This window comes from Saccopteryx bilineata, chromosome 10 (genome assembly GCF_036850765.1).
Source record: "Saccopteryx bilineata isolate mSacBil1 chromosome 10, mSacBil1_pri_phased_curated, whole genome shotgun sequence".
Taxonomy (NCBI): domain Eukaryota; kingdom Metazoa; phylum Chordata; class Mammalia; order Chiroptera; family Emballonuridae; genus Saccopteryx; species Saccopteryx bilineata.
In genome coordinates, this window is record NC_089499.1 from 65,409,942 (window position 1) to 65,424,042 (window position 14,101).

The 14,101-nt window shown below is 41.5% G+C and overlaps 1 protein-coding gene across 2 annotated transcripts in view; it reads left to right on the forward strand.

Annotated features, from left to right (window-relative positions):
• Positions 1 to 1,707: 1,707 nt before the first annotated feature.
• Positions 1,708 to 14,101, forward strand: part of PROK2 (prokineticin 2) — a 32,506-nt gene continuing 20,112 nt past the window's right edge. For both annotated transcript variants that reach the window (XM_066244698.1, XM_066244697.1), the window contains exons 1-2: positions 1,708 to 2,003; positions 5,963 to 6,088. In XM_066244698.1, the coding sequence (XP_066100795.1) occupies positions 1,902 to 2,003; positions 5,963 to 6,088 (228 nt within the window). In that variant the 5' untranslated portion in view covers positions 1,708 to 1,901. The remainder of the gene's footprint in view (positions 2,004 to 5,962; positions 6,089 to 14,101) is intronic.

The window sequence follows — 14,101 nt, forward strand, 5'->3', positions numbered from 1 at the left end:
CGGTTGGCTCAGAGATAGAGCGTCGGCCTAGCGTGCGGAGGACCCGGGTTCGATTCCCGGCCAGGGCACACAGGAGAAGCGCCCATTTGCTTCTACACCTCTCCGCCACGCCTTCCTCTCTGTCTCTCTCTTCCCCTCCCGCAGCCAAGGCTCCATTGGAGCAAAGATGGCCTGGGCGCTGGGGATGGCTCCTTGGCCTCTGCCCCAGGCGCTAGAGTGGCTCTGGTCGCAACATGGCGATGCCCAGGATGGGCAGAGCATCGCCCCCTGGTGGGCAGAGCGTCGCCCCCTGGTGGGCATGCCGGGTGGATCCCGGTCGGGCGCATGCGGGAGTCTGTCTGACTGTCTCTCCCTGTTTCCAGCTTCAGAAAAATGCAAAAAAAAAAAATTCCATGTTGCCTGGTTTTTGCATTTACCCAGCAGCATTCATGCTAGTGTTGGCATGGAGACTGGAAAAGGAAACTTTCCACCAATTTGTCACTTGCTACTGTTTCACTTATTTTACTTAGTCCAGTTTTAACAATTTTTTAAAAGTTAAAAAAAAAGGATGATTCTTTGAGTACATTCTGAGACATGCAAATAGTGGGAAAAGGTTTTTAAAATCAAAGATTTGGTTTTCCAAATATTCAGCTGTTTAACATTCAGATCATTGCCTGTTTTTTCCCCCCACATTTATTTTAAATGTTTTGCATGAGGGAGCCCTACAGTCTGAAATTAACTTTGTCCAGACTCTCCTCTCTGTATTTTATTAAAGAGGCTGAAAGAAGCATCTGCTTTTCAACAATTTGTGGTCCTTAAAGGACTAGGGAAAGCCTGCGGTTCTGAAGATTTAGGAAGAAAGTTGGGTTTACCAAAATCTCAGCTCAGGAAAGTTTGGTGTGGTCACACCGAAGAATTTTTTAAAGTATTTGTTGCTGAAAACCAGGCTGGGATTCTTGGAGTTAGGCTTGGATCTGCGATAGAGAGCAAATGTGACACTCTTCCTGTCCCGGGCGGCCGGATGAATGAATGAGTCACGCCCAGACGCTTTGTGGCATCCCTCTAAAGGCTTCGGGCACTGTTCCTGGGCTGGAAGGCGACAGATAGTCACCTCGCTAGGCTGCAGGGCTGGCGCAGAAGCCGGGCATTCCCCTCTCCCGGCGGCTGTCCCCAGACTGCTGTTCCCAAGCTGGCGTGATATAAGGAGGGAGGAAGTGCTCGTGAGAACAAGCCGAGAGGGCTGGAGCAATGTGAGCGTAAAGGGAAAGCACCTGAAATCGAAGAAACGCATCCGACGCCCACAGCTAGAAGGACAACCCCTGAATGTCATCAGGGCTGGAAGATTAGGGGACGATCTTGCTCTCCCTTTGTTTCTTTCACCGTCTTTCCCGTTTCCCGTTCATCTGTTTGATGTCGGCCTTTTCTATAAAGTAAAGGCCGGGGCAGCACCTGGCACACCGCGAGTGCTCTGGACAGACCTGCTGAGCAAACAGACACGCTCAGAGGCTCCTGCCCCCTACTCCCCGAGTTGTCCACAGCTCCTGGCACGTAGTGGCTCCCTAACATGTGGGGAACAAATGAGCTGTAGTGTCGGCGCCGAGCACGTGTCCTTGGGAAAGAAGGACAGCAGCCGAGTGAGTCCCGCCCACAGCAGCGAGTCCGTGCGTGCCAAGGCCGGGGCACCGCGGGGCTCTGCCTGCGTGGCGCCGGCCGGAGGGCGGGGTGCGAGCGGGGTGGGCGTGCCCGGGAGCGCTGGCGGGCTGCGCGGCGGGCGCCGGCTGAGTCGCGGCGCGCGGGCCTTTATAACCCTCGGAGGCTCGCGGAGCAGCTGCCAGCCCGCCGCCCGCAGCTCCGCGCTCCAGCGAACGCGGCCAGCCCCATACCCCCAACCGCTGCCAACCGCCGCCAGTCCCGCGGGCACCATGGGGAGCCCGTGCCGCGCCCCGCTGCTGCTGCTGCTCCTGCTGCTGTTGTCGCCAATGCTGCTCACACCCCCCGCCGGGGACGCTGCGGTCATTACCGGGGTAAGCGGCCCGGGCGCGCCTGTGTGCGCAGAGCACGCCTGCGTGGCGCCCTAGAGGATGGGGAAGGGGACCGCGGAAAGGAGGCGAGGCGAAGGGCGCGTGGGGGAGGGGGGCACGGGGGTCGCCCCGAGCTGGGCCACCTGCCTGGTGGCCCCGTGGCGCACTTAGAAAAGTGGTCTGCTCAAAAAGCAGCGGACGGCGCGGGACACGGGGCGCGCCCTGGAAGAAAAAGTGATCAGAGCGCGGTATCACTAATGATACAGTTATGTGTGCTGTTGTGTTCTCATTTGTTGTCACCAAAAGAAAATGTTTCTAAATGTCTCTTTGTCGCCACTTTTCCGCCAGCTTCTCCTTCATTCCCACAACCTCTCTCCTCCTGTTTGATCTGTTTTCTGCTCAGCGGAAAGATGTTTTTCAAAGTCTGCTCAAGCACTTTTTCAAGACGTTCCAGACTGGAACCTTGACATTTATTTGAAGGCCCTTCCTGAAATACAAGGGCGCAGAGTGAAGGCCCTTCCTGAAATACAAGGGGCAGAGTGAAGGCCCTTCCTGAAATACAAGGGGCAGAGTGAAGGCCCTTCCTGAAATACAAGGGGCAGAGTGAAGGCCCTTCCTGAAATACAAGGCGCAGAGTGCAGGCCCTTCCTGAAATACAAGGACTCAGAGTGAATACCCCACATCCTCAGTCTTAATCCTAGTGTAATCCAGGGCTTTTGCTCCCCAGGCGTCCGCTGTGGAAACCCTTTGAAATAAGTTGGTCCCAGGCGGTGTGTGTGCGCGCTTGCTTTGAAAAGCAATGAGGGCTCGCCCTTCTGGGTTCCAGGGCTTCCCACACCCAACCCCCAGCGTCTTCAGGTTCTCCTTATAAAAGTTTTCCATTTCAAATTCCTGATAAAGCACCTCCAGGGTTCCAGCATGATTATGGAGTAGGGGGCCATGTAAGTGTTTCAACTTGGAAAAGACATCTTCATTGGGAAGTAGGAATTAATCCAGTTTTCTCCCACTCCCACCAGTTCTTTGTGTGGATCTGAAGGGTGAAATTATAGTAACACAATTAAAAAGTTTAGTCTACTTTACATCAACAATGCACACCACTATCTTTCCTGGTTGTTAATTGCTTTACTCCTATTTTTTTAAGTCTGAAATTCATTTACACCCCCCATTAAATTTCTTCAAATATCTAAGTGCACACTATAGGATTTAAATAAAACTTCTATGTTGGAAATGATAATACCCAAATAAGGAAATAACATTTAAATTCAAGGGAAATGTCATTGTCCTGAGAAAATAAAGCTCTATTGTCTCCGTGTTAATTAGTGAGTTTAGAGCATATTGTAAGCCCTTACACTACAACAGTATTTGGTTCTATCCAGGAGATAATTATAAGTGTTGTGGTGTTATTTGTTATTTGTACAAAATGTATTTGAATAGCTTTGTCAGTAGCCAGCTGGTGTGGTTGGAGGAAAAAAGGTTTTTATAGGTCTTTCTAATAAATGAGAATTGAAACATTATAATCTTTTCCCCTCTTCTCCTGCTGGCTCATTTAAAATTTCTCCTAATCCTTTGAGCCCAAAATTCTTTTGCAATATAAGTATCTTTTTGTTCCATTCACAGGTCAGCACAGTTTGAATAGATCTGCAATGGGTTAAAGATGAAAGGCATTAGGAAGCAGCTATCTAATTAAAAATATATACACCTATGCAATTCTCTCTAAATATTTAAAAGAACTTAAGCTTCTCATTACAAAAATGAAATTTTTATCATGCTGGATGTTTATCTTAAAAGAGATTTAGACTAGGCTTGTGATACAATTATGTGTGCTGTTGTGTTGTCGTTTTAACTTAGTGTTACAAAAAAGAGAATTCTTTTTAAAGTCTCTAAAACTACATGGCAATACAGAAATGTAATTATGTCTCCATGACAGGAACCATCTGGAGTCAAATAAAAAACTAACTTATCTAGATATATTGTCTATAGGACATTAAACATTCAAGTGACTGATTTTTAAAAGATTTTTGGCTGAATTTTGATTGTCTTATAAAAAGAGTTGGTGGAGCTTCAGAATTCAGGGTCTTGAGCATTTGTTGAAATAAAATACTGCCTGATCAGCGGTAGAGCGTCGGCCTAGCGTGCGGAGGACCCGGGTTCGATTCCCGGCCAGGGCACATGGGAGAAGCGCCCATTTGCTTCTCCACCCTTCCGCCGTGCCTTCCTCTCTGTCTCTCTCTTCCCCTCCCGCAGCCAAGGCTCCATTGGAGCAAAGATGGCCCGGGCGCTGGGGATGGCTCTGTGGCCTCTGCCCCAGGCGCTAGAGTGGCTCTGGTCGCAACATGGCGACGCCCAGGATGGGCAGAGCATCGCCCCCTGGTGGGCAGAGCGTCGCCCCTGGTGGGCGTGCCGGGTGGATCCTGGTCGGGCGCATGCGGGAGTCTGTCTGACTGTCTCTCCCTGTTTCCAGCTTCAGAAAAATGCAAAAAAAAAAAAAAAAAATACTGCCTGAAACTTTCCTCTTAAATATTTACTGTTTTGGTGATATGTGTAGTCATTTTTAAAATGATTTATATGTTCACATCAATTTGTTAAAACCATTTGGAAAAGATCATGTACCGAACATCTCATTTATGGAATGAAATGGCCATGTGTACATGATATCTGTTGTAGAGATAAAAGCTGGGAAATGGAAATGTTTAAATATAGTCCTATAAATGTTTAAACACACCAAGGTGGAAATTGTATTTTTTTTTTGTCCAGATATGTGTTTTATATAGGCTGAGAAAAAAATGATTGTAGTGGGGGAAATAAACTCTAAAGCAAGATCACTTCTAGTGAAAAGTAATGAATAAGAATGAGCCCTTATATTAATATTTTAATAAGTTATGGCTATCCTCAAAACTAAGAACTTTGAAGGAATGCTTTAGTTGTTTCCAGTAAATGTACATATAAACTTGTGCCTAAATTAGAAACTTTTAGTTTCTTATGTATTATATGGTACAGGATTTTTTTTACTTTATTGTTTGCAAAACAGATTACTGCACACCATTTAAACAAAGCATCTTATTTTTTGTTGAATCTAGGAAAGAACAATAGTTATTCAAATCTATTTTTATGCATATAAATTTAGGCCTTATTATCTCTCTTTGGTAGAGTATGGAAATTCCTCCATAGTTGATTTTTTAATTATATGAATTAACAATTTTTATATGGGGCACAGGTGCCTTGAATAATCACTGTTGATAATCTTATTTCCTCATCTGATGGCTCTGATAGAATAGTTAGCTGATTTTGTAATGTATATATGTATATCCCAAGCCAACAATTTTCTTTTGGCAAAGAAGTTCTTAGTTTGTCTATTCTTAATCTATGAGATGTCATTCTTTAAAGAGGAAAGGGCAAAAATCAAGTCAGTGGAGTGAGAAACATCAAGTCTCATGAGCCAAAATGCAAATATTTGAAAGGGAAAATGAGTGCTTTCTAAAATTCACACCGGTGCCTTTATGGGCCTAGAGCAGTTCATACTAGACTCAGTGACCTTTTAAGTTTTTTTTTTAAACTAGACCCATTGTATTCTTCAGTTCATAGTCATAAAATCTCGTGATTTGATTTATGTAGTTCCTAATGGCCATGTACAGTATAAGACTAATATAGACTTATTTTCTTCAGGTTCAAGGCAAATTCAATAACGCACTAGAAAAAGAGAGCTGATTTTTTTAAAATTTGTGTTTAAGATGTTCATAATGTGTGAGCTATTTTTAAGGCCATTTTTTGAAAACTAGGAAAATCTCTTGTGATTAGACTTTATGGTAAATATGTACAAGCAATTGAAGGTCACAGTTTTTTATGCATGTGATTATTAATAGCATAGCAGTTGCATATTTAAAGTGCATTTTTATTGTTAATTTTAGATTTTCCTTGCTTGAATCTTTCCTACTATATTTATCTGTTTGCTTATTTCATTTCAGGCTTGCAACAAGGACCCCCAGTGTGGTAGAGGCATGTGCTGTGCTGTTAGTATCTGGGTTAAGAGCATAAGGATTTGCACACCTATGGGCAAAATGGGAGACAGCTGCCACCCTCTAACTCGTAAAGTTAGTATGTGTGTTTGTATTTACAGTGCTTCTCTTCTGTTGTAGTACCCTACCTAACTTTGCGTTAGGTCTGTGTGACATGAAGCTAGGTGGGGTGCTTGAACCTGGAAGTGGGAGAAGATGACAAAGGAAAGCCACCTGCTCTTCCCTCCCCCCTTCTATTTGAAAGAATCATGTCCTCAAACTTCTTTTTTTTTTTTTTTTTTTTGTATTTTTTTTCCGAAGTTGGAAACGGGGAGGCAGTCAGACAGATTCCCGCATGCGTCCGACTGGGATCCACCCGGCATGCCCACCAGGGGGCGATGCTCTGCCCATCTGGGGCATTGCTCTGTTGCAACCAAAGCCATTCTAGCGCCTGAGGCAGAGGCCACAGAGCCATCCTCAGCACCCAGGCAAACTTTGCTCTAATGGAGCCTTGGCTGCAGGAGGGGAAGAGAGAGACAGAGAGGAAGGGGAGGGGAAGGGGTGGAAAGCAGATGGGCACTTCTCCTGTGTGCCCTTGCCAGGAATCGAACCCTGGACTCCTGCACACCAGGCCGATGCTCTACCACTGAGCCAACCGGCCAGGGCCGCAAACTTCTTATTTAGTGATCATTTTCCTGTCATGTTATCATGACATTAGAGACATAACATTAAAATAATTTCAAACACATGAATGTGTTTAAAAATCATTTAGCTATACACATACATACACACATATATGATACAGTTGTGTGCTTTGCAAAAATCAGAGTACGAACATCCTTGAAAAGACTTTTAATGTCAGACCTACTGATAAGACAGAAGTAAATGAGTTGTGCTTTGTGGTGGAGGCATGTGCTGTGCTGTGAGTGTCTGGGTTAAAAGCATAAGGATTTGTGTACCTATGAGCAACGTGGGAGACAGCTGCCATCCACTGTTTTGTTTTTCAGAAAATTATCAATAATACAACTAGTCATTATCTTAATTTAAGATGCAAAAGTAATTGACTCTATCTACAGGAATAGATTGTTCATAATCTTAAGGTTAATGATAGTTAATTTTCGATGTATCTTATCTAACAGTTTCATATTGGAGTGACCTAAACCACACTTTTGAAGCGTTATTGTCAATAAGTGATATGACCATAGGATGGCAGGATTGGATAGGGGTCTGGAAGTTGTGTTGTAGACTCCTGTCTGCAGGCGCCCACTAGGTTTACATTGCATCTGAAAGGGTAGATGGAAAGCAGGAGGGAGTGGAGAAGTGTGGGGAGCCTGGAGGGTCTTTGCCTTTCATACTCAAAACTTCAAAATACAGTATGATCCCAGCAAATTTTCCAAGGATGCCGGGTTGCAGTGCTTTGCTCTCCTACTCCCACATCCTGATTTTACTGAGCAGGAAAATGAAGTTCGGAGAATGTGTCCCAGGCCAGTGGCTTACTGGAGGCAGAGCTCAGTCTCTCTAAGTGTTCTTCCTACACAATATAGAAGCAAACTGAATCCAACCTCAACTTTTTATCACATGTGCGGTACTAGAATAAACTTTATCAAAACTGTACTAGAATAAACTTCTTTCCTGTAACCCATAGTTGCAGGTAATAGTTAATAGTTTGACTTTCATTGAATAAACTTAATGAAATAAATTGGTTTTGGTTTAGCTCTGTGGTTGTTTGGACCTACCAGAAGACTGAATGTGGCTTTCCTGTAGTTTCCTTGAGAAATACTTTCTATTGTGTTAGACCATTCCTCACCACGGGTTTTATGACTAGCGACTTTACTGTCATTTTTAAACATGATATTCTTTTATTCTTGGACATTTTAGAAAAGGAAAAGTATTAAGCCATTAGTCATCTGTCTTGATACCACACTTCCCATAAGGAGGTGAAGCTGGCCCAGCCACCTTTGACATTGGTCTCAGTGTTGTCATGTTCCTTACTGAGGATCAGTCATCTTTTGTGTGTTTGAGCTACTGTCACTGAAAAGCTTACCCTTACTCAGCCTTCTCCTTTTAAGAACTGTGTTATTTTTGTAGTGTTAGCATCACTTCACACACCACAGGTGAGGATTATGCAGCCAGCCTTTTTGCTAAAACAAGTGAATAGTAACATAATCTATGGAACCATTTTTGTATTAATAGCAATAATAGCTGCCACTTGCTGAATGTTGTGTGTGGTGTGCCAGCTAGCCTATAATGTATACTCTACAGGGGGTGCTTGGGTTACGACACTGTTCCATTCCTACAGCACTGACATAACCCAAGTTTTGGTATAAGTCAAAATACACCCTAGTCTAAGTCATTTACCTATCTTAACACATTGTACAATCATAATCTAGAACATAAAACACAACTAAGACACAGAAAAAGAAAAAGGACATAAATATACTGTACTGTACACTGGGTTGTGTATTCTTCCGCTGTGCACAACCAAACTAGTTCATTCACATAGTCCGAAAGCATGATGCTAACGGCATAGGCCGAAACACATCTCAGTTTCTTTAAGTTTTTATGGGAGTGAGCGATGTAAACTCAAAACATTGTATGTCGAGACTATCGTAACCTGAGGACCCCTGTATATATACCTCTTAATTAGTGCTCACAACAAGCCTGTGAAGGAGGGTTGTTTGTGTCATGGCTTCCACACAGCAGCAGTAAGCCTCTGAGGGCCTCAGAAACTGGCTGATGTCAACAGGGTGACAGGTCAAAGGGCAGACAGATTTCACTTCTTGTCTGTGATCCTAACCACTGTTCTCTCTCCATGAAAGCTGCTGTTGTGTTTAATTTGAACACTTTTTTTAGTTCAGTTAACTCTAATTGGTTTGTTTGGGTTAGAGTTTCACTGGATGAGGGTTCACAGGTTGAAGTGGAAATTTGTCTCATCCTAAAGTTTTGATGAGTTTTCCAAATCTGAGATCTTTTAAAAAGAGCACCAAATTGTTCCCCTGGTTCCTATTAGCTTCTAGTTCAGTTTCATGCAAGGTCAGTTGTGAAAGTAAAATCATTCTCTCATGAACCTAGGTATATCTTTCTGTTTTTGTTTTTATCACACTTTTAATAATGAAGTCTCCAATAACATTATGATTTTCATAGTAGAATTAGATGGTAAAGAACTAAAGTATTAAAAATAAGATTTTATGTCAGATATGATGTTTTTGCCCTTGAAATGTGTTTCTAGAACTCAGTTTTTCAATTTTTCATATTGGTTATTTTTCTGTCTTGAGAATACATTTTCATAGGTCACTTCAATTACCTATTTTTAGTCCTGCAGTTGTTACTACTTCTGGATGAAATTAACCTGTCCTAGTAAAAATCAAGTTCTTCCACAATATCTCTTGACTATAGTTTTATTCAAAACAACTCATGAAAATTTTATATATATCCTAGTGAAACTTGACTCTGAAATGTAATGGCTCATTAATAGATGGTAAAGAATGGAAACAGGCCCTGGCCGGTTGGCTCAGTGGTGGAGCGTCGGCCTGGCGTGCGGAAGTCCCGGGATCGATTCCCGGCCAGGGCACACAGGAGAAGCGCCCATCTGCTTCTCCACCCCTCCCCCTCTCCTTCCTCTCTGTCTCTCTCTTCCCCTTCCACAGCGAGGCTCCATTGGAGCAAAGATGGCCCGGACGCTGGGGATGGCTCCTTGGCCTCTGACCCAGGCGCTAGAGTGGCTCTGGTCGCAACAGAGCAACGCCCTGGAGGGGCAGAGCATCACCCCCTGGTGGGTAGAGCGTCGCCCCCTGTTGGGCGTGCCAGGCGGATCCCGGTCGGGCACATGCGGGAGTCTATCTGTCTCTCCCCGTTTCCAGCTTCAGAAAAATACCAAAAAAAAAAAAAATGGAAACACTATAAAAAATTCTATATTAACGTAATGCACTGATTCTGATTCCCCCCCCCCTTTTAATGGATTACCTGGTTGTGGTCATAGGAATTGGTGTTCTAAAAACACAATGCTATGAATAGGTGAAGACTATACCAGCTTATATTTTAAACTATCCATTCTGTGAAGAACATATTCAAACAAATAATAGATGAGAACTTCCCAAGCCTATGGAAAGAACTAAAACCTTGAATTCAAGAAGCAAACACAACACCAAGTTATCTTAACCTCAACAAACCTACTCCAAGGCACATCATAATGAAATTGGCACAAACCAATGACAAAGAAAAAATTCTCAAAGCAACCAGGGAAAAGAAGAATATAATATATAAAGAAAGGCCTATTAGATTATCATCAGATTTCTCAGCAGAATCTCTACAAGCTAGAAGAGAGTGGACCCCAATATTTAAAGTTCTAAAGAGAGGAAATTCCAGCCAAGAATACTATACCCATCAAAGCTATCCTTCAAGTATGAAGAAGAAATAAAAACATTCACAGATAAAGAAAAGATGAGGGAATATATCACCAGAAAACCTCCACTTCAGGAAATACTAAAGGGGGTTTTCCAACTAGATACAAATAACAAAACAAAACCACAAGTAAAAGCTCCATCAAGAACACAATAAAATCAAATTTAATCTGTGACAACAAAAAGAAAAAAGAGGAGAGGACAAAGATTAACAGCAAAGGAGGATGGAATGCAGAAGCACTCATGAGATAATGTACTAAAATGAACATGATGGGTACCCTTTCCATTACTTAATGGTAACCACCCCTGAAAAAACCACCACAGAAGCATATGGCTTGAAAAAAGAAGTAACAGAGGAAAGAAGTATGAATTACAACCAAATAAAAACAAATGATAAAAAAACAAAAGAGAAGAATCAAACAAGATACAAAACTATCAGAAAGCAATATATAAAATGGCAATAGGAAACCTTCAAGTGTCAATAATTACACTAAATGTAAATGGATTGAACTCACCAATAAAAAGACACAGAGTAGCAGAATAGATTAAAAAAGAAAATCCAATTGTATGCTGCCTACAAGAAACACACCTAAGCTACAAGGATAAAAGCAAACTCAAAGTGAAAGGCTGGAAAACAATACTCCAAGCAAATAACATTGGAAAAAAGGCAGGTGTAACAATACTCATATCTAACAATGCTGACTAAAGACAGCAAAGGTAATCAGAGACAAAAACGGTCATTTCATAATGATTAAGCGGACATTGAATCAAGAAGACATAATACTTCTTGATATATATGCACCAAACCAAGGAGCACCAAAATATATGACAGCTACTGACTGAACTAAAAACAAAAACCAACAAAAATACAATCATACTTGGAAACCTCAATACACCGCTGAGGGCTCTAGATCATTCATCCAAAAAGAAAATCAATAAAGAAATATTGGCCTTATATATGAACAAACAAGAGAGAGCCCAAGTGAACCACTTAACTTCCCACCTTAAGGAACTAGAAAAAGAAGAACAAAGACAACCCAAAAGCAGCCGAAGAAAGGAGATAATAAAAATCAGAGCAGAAATAAATGAATTAGAGAACAGAAAAACTATAGAAAAAATTAATAGAACAGGGAGCTGGTTCTTTGAAAAGATCAACAAAATTGACAAACCCTTGGCAAGACTTACCAAGGAAAAAAGAGAAAGAACTCATATAAACAAAATCCAAAATGAAAGAGGAGAAATCACCACGGACACCGTAGATATACAAAGAATTATTGTAGAATACTATGAAAAACTTTATGCCACTAAATTCAACAACCTAGAAGAAATGGATAAATTCCTAGAAAAATACAACCTTCCTAGACTGAGTCAAGAAGAAGCAGAAAGCCTAAACAGACCTATCAGTAGAGAAGAAATAGAAAAAAAACCATTAAAAACCTCCCCAAAAATAAAAGTCCAGGCCCTGACGGCTATACCAGCGAATTTTATCAAACATTCAAAGAAGACTTGGTTCCTATTCTACTCAAAGTCTTCCAAAAAATTGAAGAAGAAGCAATACTTCCAAACACATTTTATGAGGCCAACATAACCCTCATACCAAAACCAGGCAAGGATGGCACAAAAAAAGAAAACTACAGACCAATATCTCTAATGAATACAGATGCTAAAATACTAAACAAAATACTATCAAATCGAATACAACAACATATTAAAAAAATAATACATCATGATCAAGTGGGATTCATCCCAGAATCTCAAGGATGGTTCAACATACGTAAAACGGTTAATGTAATACACCATATCAACAAAACAAAGAACAAAAACCACATGATCTTATCAATAGACGCAGAAAAGGCTTTCGATAAAATACAACACAATTTTATGTTTAAGACTCTCAACAAAATGGGTATAGAAGGAAAATATCTCAACATGATAAAGGCCATATATGATAAACCATCAGCTAACATCATATTAAATGGCACTAAACTGAAGGCTTTCCCCCTTAAATCAGGAACAAGACAGGGTTGTCCACTCTCTCCACTCTTATTTAATGTGGTACTAGAGGTTCTAGCCAGAGCAATCAGACAAGACAAAGAAATAAAAGGTATCCATATCGGAAAAGAAGAAGTAAAGGTATCACTTTTTGCAGATGATATGATCCTATACATCGAAAACCCCAAAGAATCCACAAAAAGACTACTAGAAACAATAAGCCAATACAGTAAGGTCGCAGGATACAAAATTAACATTCAGAAGTCAATAGCCTTTCTATATGCCAACAATGAAACAAATGAGAAGGAACTCAAAAGAATAATCCCCTTCACGATTGCAACAAAAAAAATAAAATACTTAGGAATAAACATAACAAAGAATGTAAAGGACTTATATAATGAAAACTATAAACCATTGTTAAGGGAAATCGAAAAAGATATAATGAGATGGAAGAATATACCTTGTTCTTGGCTAGGAAGAATAAATATAATCAAGATGGCTATATTACCCAAAGCAATATACAAATTCAATGCAATTCCCATCAAACTTCCAATGACATTTTTTAAAGAAATAGAGCAAAAAATCATCAGATTTATATGGAACTATAAAAAACCCCGAATAGCCAAAGCAATCCTAAAGAAAAAGAATGAAGCTGGGGGCATTACAATACCTGACTTCAAACTCTATTATAGGGCCACGACAATCAAAACAGCATGGTATTGGCAGAAAAATAGACACTCAGACCAATGGAACAGAATAGAAAGTCCAGAAATAAAACCACATATATATAGTCAAATAATTTTTGATAAAGGGGCCAACAACACACAATGGAGAAAAGAAAGCCTCTTCAATAAATGGTGCTGGGAAAACTGGAAAGCCACATGCAAAAGAATGAAACTGGACTACAGTTTGTCCCCCTGTACTAAAATTAACTCAAAATGGATCAAAGATCTAAACATAAGACCTGAAACAATTAAGTACATAGAAGAAGACATAGGTACTCAACTCATGGACCTGGGTTTTAAAGAGCATTTTATGAATTTGACTCCAATGGCAAGAGAAGTGAAGGCAAAAATTAATGAATGGGACTACATCAGACTAAGAAGTTTTTGCTCAGCAAGAGAAACTGATAACAAAATAAACAGACAGCCAACTAAATGGGAAATGATATTTTCAAACAACAGCTCAGATAAGGGCCTAATATCCAAAATATACAAAGAACTCATAAAACTCAACAACAAACAAACAAACAATCCAATAAAAAAATGGGAAGAAGAGGAGAGAAGATGGCAGTGGAGTAGGTGGATGCACAGGCGCCCAGCTCTCAACACCAAACTGGAATACAAATCAATTTAGAAAAAATCAGCATGAAAAACCAACACTGAACTGCAAGAACAGCTCTCAAAAACCAAGGAGCAAAGAGGAAGCCACAATAATCCTGGTAAGGAGTGCCTGAATCTCCTCTGCTTACAGGAACGGAAGGAGGGGGGTGAGGCTGAGAGCCCAGAGAGGATTTCACAGAGGCAAAAGAGCAGAAACTACTGCTCACAGCCACTTACCTGGCGACCAGGGAGCAAGGTGGGTTGAAAAGACCAGCTTATATCCCAAGTGGAAAAGACAGGGAGAGGGACAGACTGTGAGGGGCTAAGGTATGCAAGAAACGAAATAAAAAAGCTGACTCATTCATGCTGGAGGCGGCCATAGCTGGGGGAGGGAC